This window comes from Pseudopodoces humilis, chromosome 1 (genome assembly GCF_049639895.1).
Source record: "Pseudopodoces humilis isolate 2021_Gansu_Grassland_sample_001 chromosome 1, ASM4963989v1, whole genome shotgun sequence".
Taxonomy (NCBI): domain Eukaryota; kingdom Metazoa; phylum Chordata; class Aves; order Passeriformes; family Paridae; genus Pseudopodoces; species Pseudopodoces humilis.
The window spans coordinates 13385001-13412138 of record NC_142200.1 but is presented as its reverse complement, the minus strand read 5'-3'; the positions used below and the strand labels follow the sequence as shown (position 1 = coordinate 13412138).

The 27138-nt window shown below is 40.5% G+C and overlaps 1 protein-coding gene across 1 annotated transcript in view; it reads right to left on the bottom strand.

The window, feature by feature from the left end:
* Window positions 1-27138, bottom strand: part of SAMD12 (sterile alpha motif domain containing 12) — a 176406-nt gene that overhangs the window by 148283 nt on the left and 985 nt on the right. Inside the window, exon 2 of the mRNA XM_005516945.3 lies at window positions 10017-10192. Coding sequence (XP_005517002.2) covers window positions 10017-10192 — 176 coding nt within the window. The remainder of the gene's footprint in view (window positions 1-10016; window positions 10193-27138) is intronic.

Genomic DNA, 27138 nt, shown 5'->3' with positions numbered 1-27138 from the left:
CATGAGTTTTAACTCAGGTGAAATACACCATTTGCATACCTGTGGTGTCAGCAGTGGAGCATTTTCCATTTTAAAGGCTAAATTGGTTCCATAGCACATTTTGTAATCCCCTAATCATAATGCTATTATTTTCTTGACCAGGGAATTCTGTATTTTTCCATCCCCAAGAAGGCAGCTGTGTCATTAAAATACTGCTTTATTTTTGAAGCCCTTAAAGTAGCTTCAGAGTGGAAGCAGAGGGTTTGGATGGCTTTTTGAAACAGCTTCACAATGAGGCAAGCAGGAGAACTGGCACTGTAAGTACATAATGTATCCACATGTTGTATGGAATTGCTTTTTCCTCTAAAAGCCGCTCCATCTTTTTATCTACACTTCTTTTTCCCCGAAGTTGTTTTAAACAAGGTGTCTGTGTCTACATGTGTCTATAGAATTAGACATCCCACTTTCTAGAGTACTACCACTGCTTTTTACTGCTTATGTTTGTTAATATGTACTGCAAATGCTGCTCCTTTTCACACTAGTGCAGTGGGAAAGAGCACAAATTTCACATTGATAGTTTTCACAGGACAACAGCAGCCAGATCAGACCACACTTCCCTCCTTATGCTCTCTCAGCTGCCTCTTTGTAACCATCTGCTCAAGGCAGCCCCATACAAGGACTGTCTCTCTGCAGCAGAAATTCTGTGCATTTGTGAAGCCCTGAGCACACCTCAGGGTCACAGACTGCATCATTTCCCAGAGGCCAACACCTTCATGTCCTCCACATGCAAGTACTCGCATGCATGCAGCTACCAAAAGTGTTCTCATCCTTGATTTTTTTCTGAAAGCCACAGTCCAACTGTTAAAAAATCCAGCTGTAAAAAGCCTAACAAATTCCTCTTCCTAATATCACCTGATAGACTGAAGTAATAAATAGATTGTACTTGTACAGGTGAACTTTATGAAGGCCTTTTGTTTGGAAGGTCAATTAATAATGTCTTTGTGAATAAACATCACCTATTCTACTTATACCACCTAAAGAGCTAAGAATTAGTCTGTGTTTATTATTTTGATTTCCTGTGGGGAGAAAACCAATAGGAAAATAATCCTGCTTTGAGATGAGGGGCAAAGGAGAAGGACACAAATGGTTCTTTCCACCTGCCCTTCCTTTCCCTCACTGTCCTGGACAGAGCACAAGACACTAATTTGTCAAGATCTCCCACTTTTAAATTGATGCTGTCAGGGGAGATGACATTTTTCAGAATCCCCAGACATGCAGTCATTGTGAACAGAATGAAGAGGAGAAGCCAGATCTTTTATACTGAATGGAGAAACCTTGCTGTAAAAATGTGGGCCTTCATATTAAACTATTTATAGCAAGAATGGACAGTACAGCAATGGCAAAAATCATGCTACAACAAGAACATACTTGGAATTTGAATCAGACATTTGTCCTCCCGTGGTAAGCTGGCTTACAGGACCCCAACAGAGAGAGATGTTTATTGTTTTTCTTGGTTGTGAGAGTGTGGATTCTGAACTAAGTAGCTGTGTTTTGCACTACAGGTAGTTACTTCAGCACTTCATTCACTCCCATGAAATCCCAGAATAATAAACGAATCACTCTCAGTGGCTTGAAATGCACAAAGTCACCCAGCACTGCTGTTTCACAGTTCAGGATAGGAGGCTTGTTCACTGCATGGTTCTGAAACTTCAGGCTTCAGCCAGAAGTCACAATTGTGAATGACAGGCTGAGAAAGGGAGGGATACATACACATCAAACATTTCAGCCCGCAATTTACATGGATACTTGTAACTATGCAACAATGAAAAAGTGCATTGAATATGAAGATCGAAGCAGACACACTAATTATTGTGTACTATTATTAATCACAGAATTAGACACTAGAAAAACATATTGTCCTGAAGTGTAATTATTTCAGCTATGTGATAGTAACATTTACCAAATGTTTTTAAACCCACTTTAGATATATTCTACACTGAGATTTTGTACCCATTTTTGTTCGCTGTAAAGAAGACCCAATGCAATAAGTGGTGTTTTGTCACCATCACAGTCAGAGTTGGGAGAGGGAAAAAAAAATCACATTCACACTATTATCTATTGACTTTAATTGTGGTGATGTGGACATTGGTAATCTGCTAACTATTTCTCTACAAAAGTAAGCTAAGAAAAGCAAACTATCTATTAGTAAAGTAATATTTCCCCATCCAGGGTCAGCACCTCACCCAGAAACACAGAGATCTGAAATTCCAACACCCTGACACACAGTTTTAAAGCAAAATCTGGAGGAGCTGAACAGCCCAGCTGGGGTTTTGCTGAACCTTCACTTCAACAGAAAAATGTCTCTTAACTTCAAGCAGTCCAACCAGGGCTCTTTTTCCCATATCCTGTGGCCAGCAGAAGTCTCACAAGAGGAAGGTAATAGGAAGACAATGCAAAATGGTAAAACCTCACTGCTCCAGTGCAGTGGGCATTGGTGTTTCTCAACTAAAAAAAAAAGGTTAAAAAAAAATTAAAAATTGGGGTGTGTGGGGGGATATATAATGATTTGGGTTGGAATGACCATAATGATCATCTAGTTCCAGCCCCCTGCCATGGGATCACTGAGACTGGTCTAATACTGTCTTTCAGACTGGCCTAATACTGTCTTTCTCATCAACCCATTTGATAAGCTTGACCAAAAAGGATAAACACTGTGAAGCAGAAGCTTCTGATTAAAAAACTGGATAATTCTTCTAGAAAATTACTTTTCCTAGTCCCTTGTTAGAGAATAGTACCAAGACATTTTTTAATTAAAGTAACTGACAATTTTAATATTTTTAGGAACTCTGTAACACCTTCGTTACTCAAAAGCCTTACTCTTCTGTGCTTGGACTGTTCACCATACACTTGACATCCACCAACCCTCCCAAATACTCACTGATCAGAGCAGAACCCTGCCAGGGAAGCCAAAGGAGCTGTTTCCACCCCAGTCAGTCCTGAACTGAGCCCAGTAAGCGGAGATGAATTCTTATCCTCTTGGTACTGAGCTCAGTCAGCCCTTCAGTGTTGTTCAATATAATTTTGAAAAAAAGGGTTTTTTTAAGAAAGCAAAAGCAACCAAAAGAACTAATGAGCTACACTGCAACAAAACATAGTCTACTGGTGTCTATATAGCACTTATATAGAAGACAAGATAAAAGCTTCTCACTTCTCTTACCAGTTTCTTTTCATAGTTTTTGTGAACATTTAAAAGGACTGTTAATTTCTCTCGAGTCAGATAAAAAAAACCTGCAATTGCTAACACAACATAAAAAGCCTAGCAGCAGTAGTTGCCATTAAAAAGCCTTTATTATTTGCTATCGCTGCTACCACATAATGAGACAAAATGTGTCACCAGATATGCACACCTTACTTAGGATAGAAAACTCCCTGAATAAATAACCTCCTAATGAGTGACAGATCCGATTTGGGTCTCATGCTCACCATCAACAAGGCTTTGTGAGTGCATCTTGTGGAAGGACTTGATAAAAGTCAATACTGCTGTAAGAGATCATTTTCTGAATCTCCTTAGAAAAGCTGCCTTCTGTTAAAGCCTATACTCAGAGAAGTACAGATTACAAAAATATAGCAAAACTTTTGTTAGCTTGTTTTTAACAGAACTCTGCTCTGTGACTATGGTATTAAAACCAAACAGATCAGACATGAGAGCCAGAAGAAGCATTTCAATGAAAAAAGATAAGTCCCAAAACCACACATAGTAGTGGTTAAATATAGGTGGTTTTAAATAAATCATTTATATTTTTAAAATGTATATTAAAAAAAGATCCTTGCTTTCTCCACTGACTTTTACTGCTCCGTGAAAGTGACCACTCAAAAGCCAGAATTTTTTTTATATACCAGGAATGAAGAAAAAATCAGTTACTGATCAAGAAAAAGTGTATATTGATATACATAAATAAAAAATGAAGCATTTCTACACATCATATATTTTCCTTAATTTGTATTCTATCCTGTACATTATCAGAGTCTGACTAGATTATGGACATCAGTTTAGCTATGAATAATCTTGCTGGTTTTGGACTTGCTCATATTTGTAACAAGGTGGTTCCTTAGGGAACCAGCTGAGGGAGACTAAGATCATTTTTCCATTTTCCATTATAATTCTACCTCAGTCAGCCTATAAATACTAGATTTCATATTCATCAGGAATTTATAGATGAGTGATCCTTTACTGGAGCTACACTTCCTGTTGTCTGCATCCCAAATATAGAAACAAACATTTGTACTCCCATATTTACACTACAGTAGCTGCATAAAAAGGAACTTTAAATCTGTCTGTAACCCATGAGTTACTACTGTTCTTTAATCCCACAGCTGAGGACAGAAAAGAAAGGACACACTTCATTAGAAAGGAGATTTTGTTTGTTTCTTTGGACAGCAAAACCAGATGTTTAAAGTGCTGGAAGTGGTCTCAATGACAAATTAGAAAACTGAAAGCAGGAACAAGAGCCTAGGAGGCATCTTAAATTATATTCAATATATTGCACTGCTTTGTGCAACACAGGTCTCACTACTGTGAATATGAAGTATGCGTTAATATTATTTGAATACATAGGACTGCAAATAAATCCTTTTAAAAACAACTGTGCAATGGAAATATAAAACAAATGGCTCCACTCACAATGTTTTATTTACAAAACTTTCCTGAATTTCTGCTTATCTTTCCACTGTACATATATGATTGCATGAATGAAGTTTCCTAATAACAGCTTAATTCAACTCTTACAGCTACACAAGCTGAAGTCCAACTCCATATTCACATTTTAGAGGACATAATAAATACAATAAATATAATAAATTTAAATAATATTTAAATTTAAGGCAGAGCAAGACAGAAAAGACTGGCCACCTCAGGCTACAACATATGAATCCAGATGAGAAACATCACTAAATTATTACACACATAAAATACAGTTACTAACAAGGCAGCAATAAATTTAGAAAAACAGTCCATTCCATTTGCTTGATGCTATTATGCTAAGCTTATTCCATTAAGCAAAAATTCAGTTTGTCTGTTTGTTTTTAAATCTGAAGCATGCCCAGTTTTCTAAGTAAAGCTACTGCAATCAGATGTGGGAAACCAATAGTTGATTTCAGCATCATACTTCCCCTCTTCTCCAGCTATCTCCAGCAAGGACAGCCCGTTTTATAGTCATAAGTCAAACAATCACAGCTCAGACAATGAAAACAGGCTCCCATACATTAAATTGCTGATGTATTTCACTCTGTTTTTTTATTAGGATAAGTCTTTTTCAAGCAAAGACAAGTTTGATATGACTGTATTACATGTCAACTACACATAAGCCCATCCTCAGCTGGGAGCCCTATTGCACCATTTAGCTTCTTCACTTCCAAGCTTGAAAAATCTCCCAGTTTAACACACCTCCTCAGCTTTCAATACGGGGCAGATTTCAATCTGCTGATGTTGAAACATGAGAAGGGTTAGCTTCCCTTCATGAAAAGCTGGGCAAATGCCTTATTAGCTGAGCTTTGTCTCAAAACCCATCCAAAATCTGCTGGTCTTGTTACGAAATGGATATTTCAAAGCAGTAACCACAAACCTGTTCTCCAGGGGTTCATGACAAATCATCAACGTGCTTGATAATTGGCTACCAAAGAGATTGCAAGTAGCAGGGGTTTTTAATTGCTGCAAGCCTGTAATGGAAGATCTAGTTTGATGCATTAAGTCAGAATGAAATTAGTTACATTGTATTCATTTTAAACTAGATATTTCAGATAAAAATTAAAAGGAGAATTCATACCAAGCCTTTGTTGTCAAGGCAACTGCTCAAATCATTTAATAATACTTTATTATAAAAGTAAAATACATCACAACCATACGTGTATTATTTTTTGGGTTTGTTGTACGGTTGGCAGTACAATTTGTTCAGTCATTGAAATAATTCCTATTGCCTTTTTGAACCTCTAAAAAAAAAAGGCACACATTTTATTTGCTCTAATAACTCTCAAAGTGTCAGATTCAGTAAAACCTCAATTTTCCACTCTGCAGAAATTACCCTCAAACTCCTGGTTTTAGGCCTTTAAGAATCAAAAAGACTGATAAGGCTTTTAAAGACTGTTTCCCAATTATTTTATAACACTCTCTTATCTTTCCTTTCACTCTGAGACCCGTTTCCTTGGTTAGACCCTGATGCTAGTAATGCCAAGCTTATGGGTTCAATCCTCGTATCGGCCATTCACTTAGGAGTTGCATTTGATAGTCCTTGTGGGGTCCCTTCCAACTCACAATATTCTGTGATTTCAGTTAAAAATGTATCTAATATGACAAATTACTGTCCTATACCGAAGTGTCTGGAGTACACACATTCATTGCACACAGTAGTCATGTCTGCTGCACTCAGACAAGAAGCAGAAGCTTATGAGTAAGGACAGATTTGTTTTAAGGGAGTGTCATGGAGTTACTTTACCTTTAAGAAAGTTTAAGTTGCTGGGATCTGCCTGGCGTCTTTTCTCCTGACCAATTATCGGTCATTGCTGAGAATTGACAGCAGTTTAGGCCATTGAAAAGTGAGATCAACTTGTGAACCCTACCTTAAAGTGTAAAACCAGAGCTCTCTTGGCTCTCTTTGTTTCCTGGCTGGGAAGGGCGGCAGAGCCCCAGGCTTCCCACTCCCTGCCCAGGCCATGCGGCCGGGCGGGGACTGGGCTGGGCCCAGCGTCTCCCGGCCGGGGGATGCGGGCCCTGTGGAGGGGGTTTTCTCCGGGCTCCGGCCGGGCCGGGCCGAGCCGATCTCTGGCTCGGCTGCAGGTTTTTTGCTGTGGCTGGATTCACTGGAGACTGCTGAGTGAAGAAGGAGAAGGGCTCTGGGCCTGCAGCGGGCTGGGCGCGGCGCCTACACTCTCCAGAGCAGCCATGAGGAACTTTCCATCGCAGACGGCTCCAGCTCCTGCACCGGCCGAGGCCACAGAACTACCTACAACAGCCTGGGCAAGATTTTAACTCTTTCATTTCCCAGATGAGACTTGCGGATTAATCTTTTTATCCAGACAGAGAAAAGAGAGTGATCAACATGAAAAGAGACTTTATAAACTACTAGTGACAGGAAAGAAAAGAAAAGGTAGAGAATTAAGAAGATGCTTTAATTAAGCTGAAATATCTTTCTGTTAAAACTATGGAAATGGACAATAAGGTCTTGAAAACGCTCCTTTAATTCATGACAGTATATAGGGAGGAATAGAGTGTTCAAAGTGTAAATTTTGAGTAAAAAGTAGAGTAATTATGGTACAGTGAAGTGCTGGAAGATTTGAAGCCTTGAGAGGCAATGAGAAAACTGTTTTCTGGTGAAGCTCACGGAAACAGATGAAGAAGACTTTTTGCCTTTGAATAACTTATCCTTAAAAATCCCATCCCTAGACTCATGGCCCATACACACTTGGGATGTGAAAATGGGAGGAGTGGGCTCTAATAACAGCAGCTCTGGGCAGCTAACATTAGAGCAATGGAAAACTATAAGAAAAATAGTTTTTCTTGTGAGAAACTCCATAAATTAACAGGAAGAAACTTCTGTTTCTCTATAAAGACTGGTGAAAAGACTGTAGCAAGAATTGGGACTGTTTTAACCATCAAAGTTCCAAAGGTTTTGTCTCTTTTGTCATGTGAACAAGGGAATAGTGGGTAGACAGGGGATGAAAAGGTTTTTCTGGAAGTTTATTCTGGTGTTCTTATTGTAGTTTGTCAATAAACTTTCTTTTTTTTCCCTTTTAAGTTTTATGCCTATTTTGCTCTTGTTCTAATCCATATCTCACAGCAAGAAATAAGTAATTTTCTTAGTTATTGGTTTAAAACCACGACATTTCTTTGGTGGAGAATGCGGGCAAACAAAATTAGCAAATCTAGACCACTACATTAACTGTTACTGTGAGATAAAAGGTTAATTAAGAGCAAAACATGATTGTCTTAAGTTTATATATAGCAGTGATAATGAAAGTCTAGGGGTGGAAAGTAGTGAATGTTCTGTTTCTTCTTTTCTGTCAATTTATTGTGTTAAGTTGTATATTGAATATAATTGATAACTTTTTAGGTAAGGTTTCACAAGTTGAAGGGGTGGAATGTCATGGAGTTACTTTACCTTTAAGAAAGTTTAAGTTGCTGGGATCTGCCTGGCGTCTTTTCTCCTGACCAATTATCGGTCATTGCTGAGAATTGACAGCAGTTTAGGCCATTGAAAAGTGAGATCAACTTGTGAACCCTACCTTAAAGTGTAAAACCAGAGCTCTCTTGGCTCTCTTTGTTTCCTGGCTGGGAAGGGCGGCAGAGCCCCAGGCTTCCCGCTCCCTGCCCAGGCCATGCGGCCGGGCGGGGACTGGGCTGGGCCCAGCGTCTCCCGGCCGGGGGATGCGGGCCCTGTGGAGGGGGTTTTCTCCGGGCTCCGGCCGGGCCGGGCCGAGCCGATCTCTGGCTCGGCTGCAGGTTTTTTGCTGTGGCTGGATTCACTGGAGACTGCTGAGTGAAGAAGGAGAAGGGCTCTGGGCCTGCAGCGGGCTGGGCGCGGCGCCTACACTCTCCAGAGCAGCCATGAGGAACTTTCCATCGCAGACGGCTCCAGCTCCTGCACCGGCCGAGGCCACAGAACTACCTACAACAGCCTGGGCAAGATTTTAACTCTTTCATTTCCCAGATGAGACTTGCGGATTAATCTTTTTATCCAGACAGAGAAAAGAGAGTGATCAACATGAAAAGAGACTTTATAAACTACTAGTGACAGGAAAGAAAAGAAAAGGTAGAGAATTAAGAAGATGCTTTAATTAAGCTGAAATATCTTTCTGTTAAAACTATGGAAATGGACAATAAGGTCTTGAAAACGCTCCTTTAATTCATGACAGTATATAGGGAGGAATAGAGTGTTCAAAGTGTAAATTTTGAGTAAAAAGTAGAGTAATTATGGTACAGTGAAGTGCTGGAAGATTTGAAGCCTTGAGAGGCAATGAGAAAACTGTTTTCTGGTGAAGCTCACGGAAACAGATGAAGAAGACTTTTTGCCTTTGAATAACTCATCCTTAAAAATCCCATCCCTAGACTCATGGCCCATACACACTTGGGATGTGAAAATGGGAGGAGTGGGCTCTAATAACAGCAGCTCTGGGCAGCTAACATTAGAGCAATGGAAAACTATAAGAAAAATAGTTTTTCTTGTGAGAAACTCCATAAATTAACAGGAAGAAACTTCTGTTTCTCTATAAAGACTGGTGAAAAGACTGTAGCAAGAATTGGGACTGTTTTAACCATCAAAGTTCCAAAGGTTTTGTCTCTTTTGTCATGTGAACAAGGGAATAGTGGGTAGACAGGGGATGAAAAGGTTTTTCTGGAAGTTTATTCTGGTGTTCTTATTGTAGTTTGTCAATAAACTTTCTTTTTTTTCCCTTTTAAGTTTTATGCCTATTTTGCTCTTGTTCTAATCCATATCTCACAGCAAGAAATAAGTAATTTTCTTAGTTATTGGTTTAAAACCACGACAGGGAGTCATCTCTGAACTATGTTTGCTCACTGTCATACCAGACATGGAAGAACTGGCCTGGTATTTTACCTAAAATGAGTTAACAGATTATTAAAATCAGTCACCGACATAAAAATCCACATATTCATATATCCATAGAACTTTTTTCCTCCTTTACCTGCTCAAAAAAAAAAAAATGTAAACAAAAAAAAACCTCAAGAAAAACATATCTGTGCCCATTCTGCTTGTTTGCCAAGTCATTTGGAAAGTCTCCACAGTGCCTGTGAGATCCCATTATTTTAAAAAGAGAGATCCCGTTATTTTAATTATCTTCATTTAGAGAAAAATAGAATAGTGCAATATCCAAGATGTGTGCTTGCTACAACTCTACAGCAATACCTTGCTTCTGTAACACCCACTTCCTCAGACTGTTATAAATGTTTTTTAAGCAGCAGCCAAGACGTCAAGAAGCCTAGATTCTTAAAGACTCACCCAAATAAATAAGCAGGCAATCCTACCTACCTTAGTTATTTCTGGCTCCACTTGTCTCTTGGGTGTGCCTTTTGACTCAGGCCCTTTTGGAGTACCAGTGTTCTTGACTGCAGGTGAATCAACTCCTTCACCTTCAAGCTGCAGATTAATACCTTCTGTGGGGACAGGGTGATCAATACCATTTGGATTCAGATTGCAATGGATAGCTGGGAAAAAAAAAATATGAGAAACACTGCTTTAGGAAAGAAGAACCCAATGGTTCAAACATTTAGCACAAACTACTGAGAAGTGCCATGTGGTAACCAGAGCTATGTCAAACCAAACCAAATGAACCATCTGTACCTTGATGTGGATTCAAGGTGAGATATTTGAGAAAGAAAAGGAGAGGAATGCAGCACTGTATAAATTTATTTAGCACAGGCTATGGTGTGGAACTGGGCTCTGCTTGATTCACTGGAGCATCCATGACCCTCAACTTAGAGCTTTCATTAAATGTTCATCATCCAACCATACATTTTTTTCCTTTCTAGGCTAAAAAGTTGAAGGTTTTCTATTACATTTTTAATTCCTACAACATTCTAGATCTTAATGTGGGTACACATTAAAGTAAGCCATGCACAAAATAATCAGCAAGTCAGTCTCTGCACAGAGTAATGACTTATCCAGCTGATTATGTCTCCTTCAGTCCTTTGTACCACTGCAAGTTTCCACCTACACCATCCTAACAAGCAAGAGAGATGTACTCCCTGGCAGTATATAATGAGGTAGAGGACTAATGATAGCAGAATAAGGAAAGCATCCAGAGAAAAAAATAAGACAAATGCAAACCATACAAGAGAAACACACATTAAGAACTATGGCAGTAGTTTGTTTTCTGCCCAAATTTTCACTGTTTCAGCACTCACACAGATAGTAGTAATTTTAAATTAATTTAAAAATGTGCGAATCCTGAGGCAACTTCCCCTTTATGTGACTGACTTTTGCATTTATGTTCCTGCATAACTGCACTACTTTCAGTGCCACTTGTAATTAATGGTTCCAACTTTCCCTGTGTACAAAAGAACTTTGCTCAGATACTGTGGTGCAATGTTTGACAGATCTGAATAGAAACCTAAACTACAATGTACAGCCAAAATAAAAGTTGTCCTTTTACTCTTGCTTGGCTTAGAAGCAAAGGGTGAGGAGCTGGGGAAGGAATCAGAACTACCAGTTTCTATCAGCTACAGATCAGCCCTTGAAAGCCTCTCATGGGAAACTGGCTCAAGCTGCCAGTGAAAGCAAAGGGTTCTTTAACTATAACACCTTTTGAAAATCTATTCAGCTTAAATCCCAGAGTCTTAACTGAAAACTTTGAGCCTAAATTACAGCAATTCCTTGGTAGAGAATTAAAGCAGAGGTCAAAATGTTGACCATTTTCCCTTGGGATCTTTAAAAAAATCAAAATATTTCTAAAAGAGAAGTGATCTCTGCAACCACTACAATACCTACATCAGCAAGCCAGGGACAGGAACACCTCCTATGGGAACTTAAAAAGAAATTTGATTCTGTGGTTTCTATTTACATCAGTGTGCTTCAAGACACCAAAAAAATTCTGTCTCTCCTAGATTATGTCCACCTACTATTATCTAGCTCCTCTAGATCATACTTACCTACCCAAAAGAAAAAACTACTAACTTCTTTGCCTAACCTCCAGACCACGGAAAGATGGATGGGATCCACCAAGACTGACTATTTTCACAGCACAATGAGAATGAAAACTGTTTTGTTAGTAACTTAATTAACTCTCCCCATACAAAAAATGTAAATATATCTTATATCTTATCTTAACCAACTTGTAAAAGTACTCCCAGCATACCCTGCTCCAGCAAGGGTTGATCAGCAGTGGAAAGACATTTGGTATCAAATGCGATCCATAAAAATACCTCCAATGGTCTTCTGCAAGGATCTTGCCTAGGTAGCTGAGTAGGAAGACTCCTAGAGACACCTTTGAAACACTAACACACTACAATAACATTCAGAAACAGGCCAGTTTTGGCTAACCATTTCAGTGGTCACCAAAGAGAAATAAAATAGCACAGTGGGACTTCAAACTGCCTGGAAGAATACTGCCAGCGGCACATTTCCTGTGAATTGCAATTCCTCCCTTCCCAGTGCCCCCAAACAACAGAGATCGGGGAGGAGGTGGCATGGGATGAACAAGGAAACCCTTCTGGGTTGTGGCACTAATTTACCATGCGTTAGAGGGAGCAAATGATACAGGTTTTGATAACATGGCAGCATGATGACTAACCTTATCTCCTTCTGCGTATAACCACATGACACACTTGGTGGATGATGGAAAGGCCGTGGATGTTGTCTACCTGGAGTTTAGTAAGGCCTTTGTTATTGTCTCCCACAGCCTTCTCCTGGAGAAACGGCTTTTCATGGCTTGGTGTACTGTACACTGGGTAAAAACCTGGCTGAGTGGTGAGGCCCAGAAAGTGATGTGAATGGAGTTATATCAAGCTGGCAACTGGTCACAAGTGGTGTTCCCCAGGGCCAGTTCTGTTTAACAGCTATCAACAGTCTGGATGAGGGATAACAGGATGAGGGAATCAAGGGTACCCTCAGTTGCAGATGACACCAAGTTGGTTGGAGTGTTGATCTTCTGGAAGATAAAAGGACTCTACAGAGGAATCTGGACAGTCTGGAGGCCAGTGGTACTTGGTCAACAAGACCAAGTGTTGGGTCCTGCACTTGGGTCACAACTCTATGCAGTCCTACAGGCTGGGGAACAGTGGCTGGAAAGCTGCCCTTGGAAAAGGACCTGGGCATGCTGGTCAACAGTGGTTGAACATGAGCCAGTGTGTGCTCAGGTGGCCAAGAAGGCCAATGGCATCCTGGCCTGGATCAGGAACAGTGTGGCCAGCAGGACCAGGGCACGTATCGTCCTGTACTCAGCATTGGTGAGGCCACGCCTCGAGTGCTGTGTCCAGTTCTGGGCCCCTCACTACAAAAAGGACACTGAGGGGCTGGAGTGTGTCCAGAGAAGGGCAACAGGGCTGGGGAAGGGTCTGGAGCACAAGTCAGATGAGGATTGGCTGAGGGAGCTGTGGCTGTTTGGCCTGGAGAAAAGGAGGCTCAGGGGAGACCTTATCAATCTCTACAACTCCCTGAAAGAAGGCTGTAGCCAGGTTGGGGTCGGTCTCTTCCTCCAGGCAACAAGTGACAGGATCAGAGGTAAAGTCCTCAAGCTGTACTAGGGGAAGTTTAGACTGGATATTAGGAAAAATTTCTTCATGGAAAAGGTTGTCAGGCATTGGAACAGGCTGCCGAAAGAAACGGGGGAGTCACCATCCTATTATTTAAAAAAACCATGTAGATATGGCACTTCAGGACATGGTTTAGTGGTGGCCTTGCCAGTGCTGGGTTAAGGGTAGGACTTGATTTTAAAGCTCTTTTCCAACTTCAATGTTTTTATAAATCTATAAGCACCTGGATGGCTTAAAAATTAAATAAGTCACTTGGCAAGATGCTGCTTGACTCTTAGCCCATCATGCATTCAAGAATAATGAATGCTAGTGCTTTTTCAGCAATGCCTTTTACTCAGCTCCTTCAGGATACAAAAGGGAAAAAAATGGAAGAGGTTGCTAGTAACAACATAGATAACCACTGACTTTTAACTGAAAATAGGTGAATGGTTAAAAGAAACACAGGCTGTCTCAGGGGACTTTTCCAGAGTTCCTAATATTGAAGGGGGGAGGGTAGAAGTGCGGAGAGAGAACTTTTTTATTTTCTAGGGGTGTTAATCTCCAAAGGAGAGTAAGTATCTTAGTCACTTGGCAAAGCTTATCTTTCTTTGTCATGACACATCTTTAGGTAGCCTGCTCTATTATTTTCTTATAGTGCTACCTCCAACCCTCAGCTACCCAGATAATAGGAGCAAGGAGTATTTCCTTACATGGGTCTGTTGCTTCCTGTTACCACACAGATCTGTCTTTGCGGCAGACAGAGGTGGAACTCTTGCCTCATTTTAAATGCCAATACAAACCAAAATAGTTCCTTTTCCAGATTTCTTAAAGGCAGCGAAAGAGGTCAATGTTTGGTCAATAATTTATTCTCTTCCTAAATCCACATCTTATATAATTTTAGCTAGATACGGTCAGCTCTAAACCCAGGATCAACTATCAAACCTAATGGGGCTTGGTGAGCTGACAGCACCCAGGGCTAACATCCCATAGAACTGAGTCTAAACAGCTCTTAGCAAATAATCACAAATTACTAACTTCACCACAGCTCAAGCACTCTGACTGTCTTAGCTGTCACATCTTAAATGTCTTTTAGGAATTAATGGCAGTCATCTGGAAAAAAAAAAATCTTTCTCCAGACAAAGTAGTTTCTGGCTAAAGTATTGTTCAGACCATTACTCCTCCTTACCCTGGTACTTGCTAATGCTATTTCTTCCTGCCCTCTGCATTCAGACTATTTTCCCACACTGGTCCTTTGACAATATCCCTACTGCCTCAGCATCTCTTCATTCTACCAAACTGAGTCCACCTCACCAGTCCCAAATGTTAACAGTACATCAAGACAACAAACACCCTCCAAATCAGTTCACAGTATCAGCTTAATACCACTATCAGTAGTATCATTAGATTTTGAAACAATCTCTTCCAATATTCTTCCATACAATCTCAGTATTCATGTATCATCCACAACAACTCAGTAATACAACCCTTCAACCAGATTCAGATCACTTATATTCTCCTTTCCCTGCCGAAAACCCCTCCTCAGTTGATTAATCTCTCTTCATGCTCCCCCAACAATTATTGTTCAACTTGTATTGAAAGCTTTCTGTGGTGGGAACTTTTTTTCCCTTTGAGGAAGGAGGGTGGATGCCCTGTAAAGCCCTGACTGCACAGCAAAAAGCACATAATGAACGGTGCTGGCTGACACAATAACACAGATCCACAGATTACATTTATAAAACAGACTATTATTTAAAACAAAGGTACTTAAGTGCTCGTGTACTCCTAACCTAATGGTGAAGCTGAATTTAATGGAAAATATCCACTTTTCCAGAACCTAAAAAGACTGCTGAGATCTGCCAAATTATTAAAGTGAAAAGCTCTGTGAGAAAAATAGCAAGTGGAGCATCCAAAATGGAAAAAGGACCCCACATCTGTCCTAAAAATCTAGGATGCAATACCCTGTGCACTTTTTATACACGGTGGAACACAAACTCAAGTCCTTTCCATATAAAGAGCAAGATAATTTGTTGCCCTGCAGAAGCTGGCCCGTATATGTGAGCCAGTTCCTTGCCCACACAGATCTTCCAAGGGTGCATATGTGATTTCAAAGAAGAGCTCACAGGGCAACAAAAATGCTCTGCCCCCACCACCTCCCCCCAGCTACCTTCCTCCCATGCATGTTGCCTCCCAGATGGCAAGCAGCCAAGAGACAGCTTGTCTGAGCATGCTTGATGGTACACAGAAGTCACTTAGAGCCATCGCAAGTTACTGGCATCTGGGGCAAGCCTTGTCTTTTCCTAGAGGGTACTCTGTGAATCCTGTCTGGAAAAAAGCCTGAAGGCACTCTTCAAAACACAGCCTTGATATATCTGAAGTTTTGCATGGGCAGATGGAAATTCTTTGTCTCTCCATCTGTAGGCTCAAGGCTTAGCAGATAAATCTATGATCAATCGCTACCTCTGTGCACTCACTGCCTACTGTGTCAAACATTTCATAACTACGTGTTTCAGTGGGAATACTGCTGGCTGCTTAAAACTTTAAGCAGATCAATTAAGGCTACATTAGAGCACATTTGGCAAGTACTTGAGTTACATGCAATAACAATTGTTCTATTCTAAAAAGCGATCGAGTAAAAATAGCATCTTCTTACTCATGTGCCCTGTTCTGTGTGCATCATAGTCATATGCTAGCTTTTGCTATTCAGAGACAAAAAGCAGGCACAGGAGATACCCACTCAACCTCTAACAATCCTTACAAAACTTTCATGTGTCAAATACTGGCAAGCTCCATTTTATGTATTCATTCCACAGACTTATCTGCATAATACTAAGAGGTAAATCCATACAATCAACCATATTGGTGGATTTTATGCTATTCCCACCATAAAATACCACATTATTGAAAAGGACAGACAAAAGTTCATCCATATAGCCTGAATATTAACAAACTCAGACTGGATATAGCAGGGACCTTATAAAAAGGGACTAAATATCTTTTCAGTCATTTCAGTAGTCACAAAGATTTATCAAGTATTTCTAGGGAAAAAGATCTTTGGACAGCAGCTCTCATTGGATTTGTTCCTTCCATCTCTGCCCATTTCATTATCAAAAGCAAATCAAACCTCCAACCACATCAGATTCTGCAGTCAGCATTTTCAATTAGAGTTCTATACACTTCCTGATGATGCATTTCAATCCAGAGTAGTCAGACAGAATCCCTGAGGCTTTTTGCTTGTCTTTACTCACAACCTGCTATACCTGGGTTGATCAGAGAGGAGACATTCACACTGAAAACACTTTAGTCTTATTCAGATTGAGATTCAGATTGGTCCTCACACCAATGAAACGAGCAAGATGGATCTGCACTGAAAAACCCTTCCTGTATTTCAAGAAATTTATACTTCATTAGTAGCTCTGCATATCCCTAGAAAACATGGCATTATTTCAAAGATATCTGACCTAAGCAGTTAGTACCACTCCTACAACAGTAAAAAACAAGATTAAAAACAACAAATAAAGATAATTTTAATTTGTACTATAAAGTTTAGGACTATTTTGATGACTTTGTCTGGCAGAAATTTCTTCCACAGTAATGAGTTTCTGCAACTCCTATGGATGGTCCATCTGCCTCATCAATCAGCTTCTAGTTTTAAGAAACTGTCTGGCTTTTGCCTACCAGAACTACCTCTCCATACACCTAATATAAATTTGCACAGTTCCCCCAACACATCACTTGGAACCAGCTGAAAATGCAGTCAAAGTTTCACATGAATACAATCTGCTGCTTAGGTTGCAACCTAGTAAATACTGCTGGCAACCTGCTGAGCAAGTAAATTCAAGATTTTGCCCACTCTGTTCCTCAAACCTGTCTAATGTCCACCAAATCAGCAGCATTCAGAGCAAGGAAGCCCAGCAAATCAGTCAGGACCTTTTTTACTGCAATATAAATCACATGAATTTATCACAAATCTCCTGTAAGGCTGAAATCCCAAAGTACTTAACTGAAGTAATATTGGTGTATAGCTATCTGCTTCTGTTGGTCAGCATCAAAAAGCAGCATTAAGCAATTCCAAATATGCTGTGCCAAGAGGCAGGCCAGTATTGAGCTGTGGAGTGCACTGTAAACTGCTGCTACTGATGAACTGTACATGTAGGTTTGAGTATAAAACTCAAAACTGGCAGCAAGGCTTGGCAGACAGACACACACCTGTACCTGCAGGTCCCTCCAGTGAGTTGCTTGTCTTATTAGCCTCTTGTTATAATGACTACTCATCATTAATCAAACAAAAACCTGGCTTCTTACAAGACATGAATTTTACAATAAATTCTTTGTTAAAGCAGTGGGACATGCCCAACAGCTGGGCAGTATCTAGAAGGCCAAGATAAGTGACAGCTCAGCAGCAAGGAAGTGGACATTGAACCAGGTCAAGAGGGCAGGAAGGGCAGACCAAAGAGGACACAGGTGCAGGAAGTGGACAGAGGCAGAAGGAGATAAAGTGTTCAGAGGAGGAGCATCCATTTTAATTTGTAGCTGTGACTTTTAAGGCTTTTGCCTTTTTTACTTATTTAGAATTATTATTATTAGCAAGAAAATTTAAGGTAATGGCATTCCTGAGACAACTATCCCTGAACATCTCTAGCTAGACAATGGGGTAGTCATCCCATGGTATCAAGCCAATTACTACTGTAAGGCATTCGATCTCTCCAGAAACAATGAAAAAAATACCCAAAACTAGAGCCAAAGAAGAATACAGAAAAAGTATGTTTTTTGAGACAAGCTACTATACTTCACATACATCTCTCTAACAAAATTTATCTGTAATATGGTATAAAGTCTTGTACAGCAACAGAAATATATCAAGAAATCAGAATGAGTAGCTTAGCACTTTCATATCTGGAATCAAACAAAACTCATAATTTGGTTAAAGGCCAAACAAATCTTGAGTGTAGAGATAAGAGACCCCTTAGTTCTTCACAGAACAGAAACACTAAGCCCAGAATAAGAAATTATCTTCTTGTAAGGGTTGAGTTTGCCTTCTAAGACCCTTATCCCACCAGGATATGTATATAATTAAGCTTCTTCAGCTAAAAAATTTCCTTATGCATTTTTTACAGTTTTCCTAATGGAAAGTATTTATTTTATGTATGGCAATATCCACCTACCATCTCTTATCTCACAGACTTTAGCAAATGCTGTAAACAGTTTCTTTTACACCTGCTCTTCAGGAGACAGACTGCATGTCATCACTGTGCTAGATAGACCTTTGTGTTTCAGCAATGCAAGTTCAGCCTTTGTAACAGCAACAAGATTTCATAATATAAAGCAGACACAGTGACTGGACAGCCAAATTATTTCAGATGCATTTTCTCATTCCATTTTAATAAAAGTACACTTGGTACAACCAGCTCTTGAATTCACACTAGCAACAGAGGCTCATTGAAAAATGAGCCTATTCAGTGAATAAATAAGGCCAGGTTACCACAAATCCTGTACACGTATAGATGAACAGGAGAATACTGACACATAAGGGGTCCAAGTGGCCCATGCAATTAACTTAGAGCAAATGGATCTTAGTGAACAAAGTAGTAAAGGTCAGTAAGTAACATGCACAACCTGCACGTAAAAAAACAATTTAAGATATGGATTAAAGTACAAAATAGTTGGTCATTTGTTTTGCATACTAGTAAGTCAATACAAGTAAGTCAATAAGAAAGCTTGTGCAAGCATCTACAGAGATTCTCCTGAATAGTGAGGAACTCTGGATTTCAAGATTCTGAGATGCACAAAGTTGCATGCAAAGAAGGTGCTACAAGAGATAAGAATTATAAGTACAAAAAACAAAGAAAATCAATTGGCAGGTAGAGAGACAGAGAGACAATAATTCTCTCTCACAAGGAAAAGTATTCACCATATATTACAACTGTCAGTTACCAACTGACTTAGGCAAACTCCAGACTAGGTACCACTGTTGTCCTAAGGATTTTGCAGAGAAAATGGAGAGATAAAAAAGAGTAATAACACACCTGGGTATGCAATGAGTCTGCATTAGTTCCACTGATCTTGGAAGAAACTTGTCTTGCAGCCACTGATTAGGAAGTTGGATAGTCATGTTTCACCACAAATTATATTTCTGAGAATGCCTTAAGTCCTAATGGCACTACTATTCAATTCTATAATCAGCTAACATTACATCAAAAACTTTTTTAAAACACTAATATGCCTACCCAGCACACAAAGAACAGCTCAGACACAAAAGGTTAAGTCTTTATTATGGCATCAGAGGTGTGCTGCCCCACACATGTATCACAGATCGCTGCCTTTGGCCTACTCATGAAAGCTGGTGTCTGCTGAACATGTGGCACAGAAATGGCTGTGATTCAGCTGTGAATCTGGGCCTTATTTCTTGTCCCATGAATGAAACACAGTCATCAAAATGCAAAGGAAAATATTCATTCTCACTAGCATAACTAGTTTGAAATCTGGCAGTTGACTCTGTTTTCAGTCCTGGCTTTCTCTCAACTGCCTAAAAGTTACCTCCTTTATCACTGTTCAAGGCTATCCCTTCCCTTGTACACTTAACTGAAGAGTCTGGAAAACGCCTTCTTTCCTTCCCCCGGTAAAATTCTTCACCTCCTACTGCTTGCTCATACCACTGTATCCTACTCACTCTAGTACCCCAGATGATTTGTGTAGCAACAAACTGTCAGCCAAGAGCACGCAGAGGACAATCTGAGAGAAAGCTTCTATTGACACACATTACAATTCTCTTTCTTTATGTTTATGAAACAGTGTTGGGGGCTACAGCATTATTAAAAGTCTCTTTCTTGCTTTTACTAGGTTATTTGCAGAGAAACAAATCAACTCAACCAAAATCCCCTCTGGGGAAAGAAAATAAAATTAAAAAAAAAAAAGAGCCATAAAGACAGGGCAGAGGAGAGAAAATCAGTGGGGGAATGGAGGGAAATAATAATCTGAATGTTCAGCTGAACAACAGGAGCTAGCACATTATATAGAGTTGGATAGGGCTGCACTAAAGACCAGCTAAAATCCACACTGTCTTCCTCACACCTTTATTTTTGTCAATCACATACTCCCTGCAAGTATATTAGATCCTGTAATTGAATGCAGAATTCACTTCAGCCCGAGTTCAGACCCCTGCACACCTCCTTGCTTCATCCAGGAGGAGCACAAACTAGGGTGAATTCTTATTGTTTCAAACAATGAAGCTGCTCATAATGCCAAGTTTAGCTCATGCTGCACAGAGAACATGCAGCTATTCACAGCAACTGCCTCACTCTTTCTATAGTCCTTTTGCAACAGGACACTTCTGGAGAGAGAAGGAGGACCTTATGCAAAGGAGGGAACATAAGACCTGCTCAAGGCAGAAGCCACTAAGGCTGACATCTCTAGACCAAACCTGCTTCAGGTTTTCCTAAACATCTCTCAGACCATACTTTACCTAATTTACAGAGGTTAGTACAGGTGTTTCCAACCCTATCTGCCGTGGAGAATCGGTATTTTCCAAGACGGCATTTCTACAGATGCAGCCTAATGCGGGGCCCTCCTTCCCCAAATCCCATTGACCAGAGCACACAGAGTTCCTCTTACAGAGCAGTATGAGTTCTTACATACTAGGAAAAAGAAAGCTATATATGACATCATGACCCTGACTGTTAATATTTGTATAGCTCAGTGCCTAATTCCCCATCTCCTCTCTGTTTCTGGGTTGTCCTGACCAAATTTCCCTCTCAGCTACTCAATGCAAACCAAATTCTTGTGATGAGTGGAATTGTTCTGGACACACAGCAGATGAGCTAGACTTTGTCATGAAAGTTGTCAAGCTGGGTCAGACTAGAAGTCTAGCCCTTTATATCACTGCTTAAGAAGACAGCATGAGAGCAGGGCGTACATGAATTGATCCAGCCTTGGCACATTAGGAATGCCCCCAAGGTTAAAAGTGCACCTGGGGAACTCTTGTGTTATTTCCTTTTTTAATTTAAAGCACAAAACCCTACAGCTTCATTGTTCTGCCTTGTGACCTCGTTCCTTTTTCCACCTTCTCCACACCATTCATCAAGGCCTAAGGATTCTCTCCATGGTCATCTCTTTTCCAAGCTAAAGAATCAGAATCTTTGTGACCTGCCCATCTCTTTTCCAAGCTAAAGAATGATAATATCTGTAACCTACCTTCAGAGAACACACCATATCTCTGACCAGCTGACAATTCTTTTCTGTATTCTTTCTAGTTCTCTCCTTTTAGGGTGTGGCAAGAAAAAGCTTCAGGGAACATTCACATTACAAGGGAAAATATGCAATGATACAGAAACAAAGACCTCCCTTGCCTTGTTCTGAGCTCTCCTCGTAGTTCTTGAAATCTTATTTGCTATTTTGACCAGCACCAAACCAGACAGTTTCAGAAGACTTCAAAATTACTCAGTTTTCTAGCCCTTTTCTCCACCTTTGCCTTTGGCACTTTCCAGAACTACTCCCTCTACATTCTCTACATGTTTTGAGCAGATAATTGATGGCTGAGCTCTTCAATTGTTAATCTGCAAGGGTAAATACCTGTATCCATTCAAAGGCAACAGCTTTCATCAGACATAACCCACAATAGGATTGCTCAGTTTTAAACTCTGAGTATCTCTTGTTTACAGAAAGGGGCATTCCATGAGAGATCACACAGTCTGGACAAAAGGAGAGACAGTCAAGGAAAAAAACAGGGCACAAGAGGGTAAAGCTGTCTCAGCCAGGACAACAGAGAAAATTTGCTCTAAAACCAGGCACAGTATCCTACCAGATCCACAGATGCAATACTCAGTGAACTGAAAAGTAGCCCTTTAACAATTCTACTACCTCTGCAAACCAGCTGTATTACTTTCAGGGACCAATGGGCAAAACAAAAACTTACAGTGCTCCACAGACACACAGTTCCGCACCTACCAGCAAGCCTGCACAGAAGATATCTTGGACAGAAACCTCTCCATGCTTATCAGCTCAACAACCAGCACCAGCCTACAACTCTGATGCCATCCAGAAACAGTGTCTTGCTCTAAGCCTGTCACTGCTGTTCTCCTGCCACAGCCCTTGCGACACAGCAGTACTGGGGAGCACTAGAGACTGGCTCTAAGCAGCTTGGCCAGACCTCATACACTCAGCCTCAAACAAGAGAAACAAAGTTACACAGCCTCCTTGGATGCTGCCTGCCATGCTTGGACATAACAGAAGAACAAAAAAAAAGAAACCCCAAAACCCCTCGAGAACAGTTCTATTTTATAGTTTCCACCTAAGCAGTAAACATGAGCTCTTACAGTGTCACTACAGGTTTTGTCAATACTTAGCAATAGTATGTTAAGAAAAGCATCCAAAGTCTAACTCCCATCATTTGGTCACTTGCCTTCCCTTCTTGGTGGAGAAAGCAAACTTTCAAAATATCACTCCTCTTCTTTGCCCATATATTACCACCACCTGACAAGTTTTAACCTTATGATGGGATTCAATTGTACTGAACCAGTAAATTAACATTAATCAGTGTCCTTGAGCTTCTAAGTCTTACAAGTATTTTATGGGGTAAGGTCAAACACTCAAGGAACTGTATCTAAACTGGTTGACATAAAAATATTTCCAAGTTTCCAGAAACACTCTTATCCTACAACCAAATTGCATCCAAAGGAAACACAGTTTCACACCAGGTCTACACTTGGTACCTTGATTCCTGCCTAATATGGGTTCATTTGTAAAGGCAGCGAGGGTAAAATTAACAAATAACTTCCCTAATATCCAGCCCCCATTCAAACTGAATACACCCAAAGATATTCGATTGCAGGGGGATTCTTTGTTGCCACAGCTTCATTTTGGGGTCTCCAATTCCCACAATGGAGTGCATCTTCTGAACTTCAGCTCACAGTCTCCCTTTCAAATGTAGCAACATAGATTGGAAAGCTCTAAGCAGTGGTTCAAAGCAGAGAAGCACACATAACCACCAGGTTGTATGCACAGTGTGGGGGCAGGCAGGAGGTGGAGCTGTTGTTGAGCAAGAAATAAAGGGGTAGATGTTACAGCCCAACAAGAAGGCTGGCACATGGATGTGGATAGAAGATCTATGTTCCAGTCTGGAATCCCATAATTGCTGATGCATTTTTGCAATAAACAGTCAGAAAGTAACATACAGAACACAAAACCAAAGGCTGATGTTCAAATCTTATGCCTCACTGTTCAATATACCATTCAGCATTGGTCTTATCCATCTCTTCTGCTATGACCCAACATGACAGTTTCAACTGAAAAGTGGAAATGAGATGTGTCTCTCAGACCTGCTTCCAACTGGCAGCTATTCCCAAGTCACATGTCTGAATCCCTCAAGCTAAGAAGTAGTTAGAAATTACTGGAAAAACCAAAAACATGATGGAAGCATGTGCTATTTTTGAATCACAAGGCTTGTTACCTCTTTGCTCCACAGGCAAGTAAGTGTGCTGTAACACCATCTTCTGGATCACATTCCCTGGAAACTTAGATGTGGAGACATATCCAGTCTGAGCTCAAAGTGGGTGTAGAAATAAGATGAAGTTGAATAACTGAATACCTGTCAGAAGAGTTGTACATTTGGGCACACCCTGGAACAGCATGATAGGTACCGACACTGAAAGCTACTTCAAAGCTGTCCTCCGGGTGATCCTGAACTTGCTTTGACATTCTTGGCAGAGTTAGCATCGCACATCTATGAGCTCACCATATCTCAAGTCTCAGAAGAAACACATGGCAGCATTCAATATCCATGGAGTTGCTAGGCACTGAAGGCGTTCAACTAAGGTACATCACATAGCTGAAATTCACAGGATCACTCTGACAGAAGTTGGTTACAAGCTGCAAATAACTTTAGTCCTGCAGCAGCTAACCTGGATGCCACCCCACAGAATGCCCTAACCTCCTTTGAGTCTTAGTCTCCTTAAGGATTACCAAGGTTAAGGCCAGTCATTGTCATTTTATGTCAGCAAGGCTCCACTTCTTAATAAAAAATACTATCCCATAGGAAGATACAGGGCCTCGATAGCATAAGCCCACTACAGAAGAGCCAGAGGAGCCTGGAAGTTTACATAAGCTTCCAGGAGGAGACCAGCAACAAATGTATGTGGCACTTTTCAAAGCCTATACACAGCAAGAAAGGTGTTAGACCAAACTTCATTAAACACTTACCATGAAAGAACTCCATGATATAATTATCACTTTTCTTTGCAAAGGAATCTCAAAACCACCATAGATCTGAGTTGCAGGGGATCCAACAGAACTGTGTGGGATCACCTGCTTGCAGACATCATCTGCTGGGTGCTGTCAGTCTCTCACTTTCCTGTGCAATAAACACTGGGGGTGGGGGGAGAAGAAATCACCATTTCTTTTACCCTTTACCTCTGCTGCACAAGAGCGAATTGAAAAAAAAATAAATTGAGAACACTGTTGCAGAGATCAAAAGCCTTTTTCTACTGGCTCTGACCTAGTTCTTTCATTCTTACTAGAAGGAGAAAAAACACTTAAAGGAACATTGTCAAAACTGTTGAGACTAAAAATAGACTTACCTTGGCAGTGCTCCCATCTCAATGGGCTCATATCAAGGAGTGCAAACTCACTTTCCTCATACACACACGCCAATCCTTTCATCAATCTGGAAGCACTGGCACTATACAGCCCAAAGGACCTCCCAGTCTACATAAACTCTTTTGGGACACTAAAGTATGCATTATATATAACCAGCAAAGAACTGTAGCATTCTCCAAATTCCCACTTCATATTTGTAAGTCTATCACTGTCAACTATCCCAGTGAAAAAGTTTGGATATTTTCCTTAAGTAAACCAACGGACATTTGTTGCCATAGCTAAACTCCAGCCACCATGCTAAGACAGCTTTACAATAATCAGATTTGAGGAAGATTTCATAAATTTGTTAGATAAAATAAACCAATTTTTCAAAGATTTCCCAGAAAGTATAAGCTACTAAATATTTTCACCTTAACTACACAGAGCATTTCTGAAAGGAAAAACAAAACAAAGACTCTGGGTTCATGGCTGAAGCTGACAAGCAGGCAGTTCCCATAGAACAATAGCCCTGGTGGAGCTGGTGGGGCAGCGGATGTTGGCTGCGATCAGGAACTCCCGTGCTGCAGAATCCATGTCTCCCTTGTGCCCCAGGGACCTTTCCACTCCCTGCCAGTTGCATCCCAGAGCCAAACACTTGCAAGTCTGCACAAGAAGCCAGTTGGCCCAACCATTCAAAGGCCTCGCATCACTGTAAAAGAAAGACCAGGAAGCCCATCCTATCCAAGCTCCCAGATGACTACTTCAGAGACTGGAAGGCCTGACAACCTCAGTTTAAACCTTATTTCCAAGCTCCCAAAACTGCTGTACAGCAGGTTATGCTCTCAAGATCCCAAGCTGCAAACCAGGAAAGCATGCTTCCAAAGAAAACAAACAAATCAAACAGAAAACAAAAAAATCCCAATGTCTGTTCTTCCTGAGTCCAGGACATTTTTCTACAAAACTGTCTATTTAGAAGATTCAATGGCATCTGTACTTCAGACTAAAGCAGGGTCTTTACACTATGATGATCGGAGTTATGAGGAACAAGTAACCTCCCAGCTTTCCAAACAGAAGCGGTAATATCAAATGTTCCTTGCCAAAAGTCACAGTTCAGGAACAGAACATAGCTCACACCCAGGGCTCCAATATGGCAGAAGATGCATTAAGAGAAAAGCAAGCTTTTAATCACAGTCACAAAAAGAAACATGGTTCCAACAGAAAATTATGGATAATAAAAGGCCTGAAATGTGAATGCACTACAAACACACAAAGTAGCCATGGCCACATGGCTACTTGTGCTGAAACAGTCATATTGCTGTGTTAGTGTGAAGGCAACAGAATTATGCAAAGGCAAGAAAGTTGAGGGAGAAGAAAACAAAATGGGAAGAATGCAGAACATACAGACAAGAATTGCTGTTCTGACACACCACAGCAGGATGCATCCTGGGGGAAGGAAATAGGAAAAAGGAGTTAAAGAAAAACAATTCCATCTCAGGAGAAGGGAAAGGCGCTGCTTCCCAAAGCTTTAGCAGAGCTTTCCTTCATTAATATTTACAAAGCTTTTAGAGATTCTCAGATGAAGGGCACTGCAGATATGACAGGAATTACTACAGACCTGAAAAGATCTAGCAAACAGACTGAGAAGGACTTCAAGTAAATAAAGGAGGATGACATTAGTGAGCACACAGAAACAGGGGTTGCTGCTGGCATATGAACCATCTGGTGCATGGCAGTCCATTTCATTTACTTACTTACTTACCCACTACCGGGCACGCATGCCCAGTTAATGTCATTATGCTTTTGCCACCAAAGAAGTAATGCTTTTATCCAGGAACACTACCTTCCTTCTTTGTATCATTCCAGTCTTCAAAACTGCCATTCAGTAAAGCAGCCTGTGCCTAAGTGTTTGCCTCATGGAGAGACTTACACTTAGGATGAACAGCTTGGGATGTTGACAAACACCTTTTGAGACACAGTGGTCTTATTTATCTTTATTTGAATTTGCATAGGAAGTTGGTATTCGGGGATGTTGAGTTCCCAACTGCCTCCAGGACATTTAAGTTTTTGCTGGACTATCATTTGCACTGTTCACTTGGGTACGCAGCAAAAGACAGCTTCAGCATGATTTTCAGCAGTAAAGTAAATATCTCTGATAGAACTGTAGATTTCAGCATAACTGAGAAACAAAACTCAAGGAAGTCTCAAGATGAGCACACAAAAATACTGACATACACTAAATTAAGCACAGGAGAAAGGGTCAGATGGCTGGTTTACAAAGGATTCTTGCATTTTCCCAAGGACATCAAAAAAAGCAAGATGAGGCACAAACCCCAGGATTGTCACTGACTTAGTCTAAA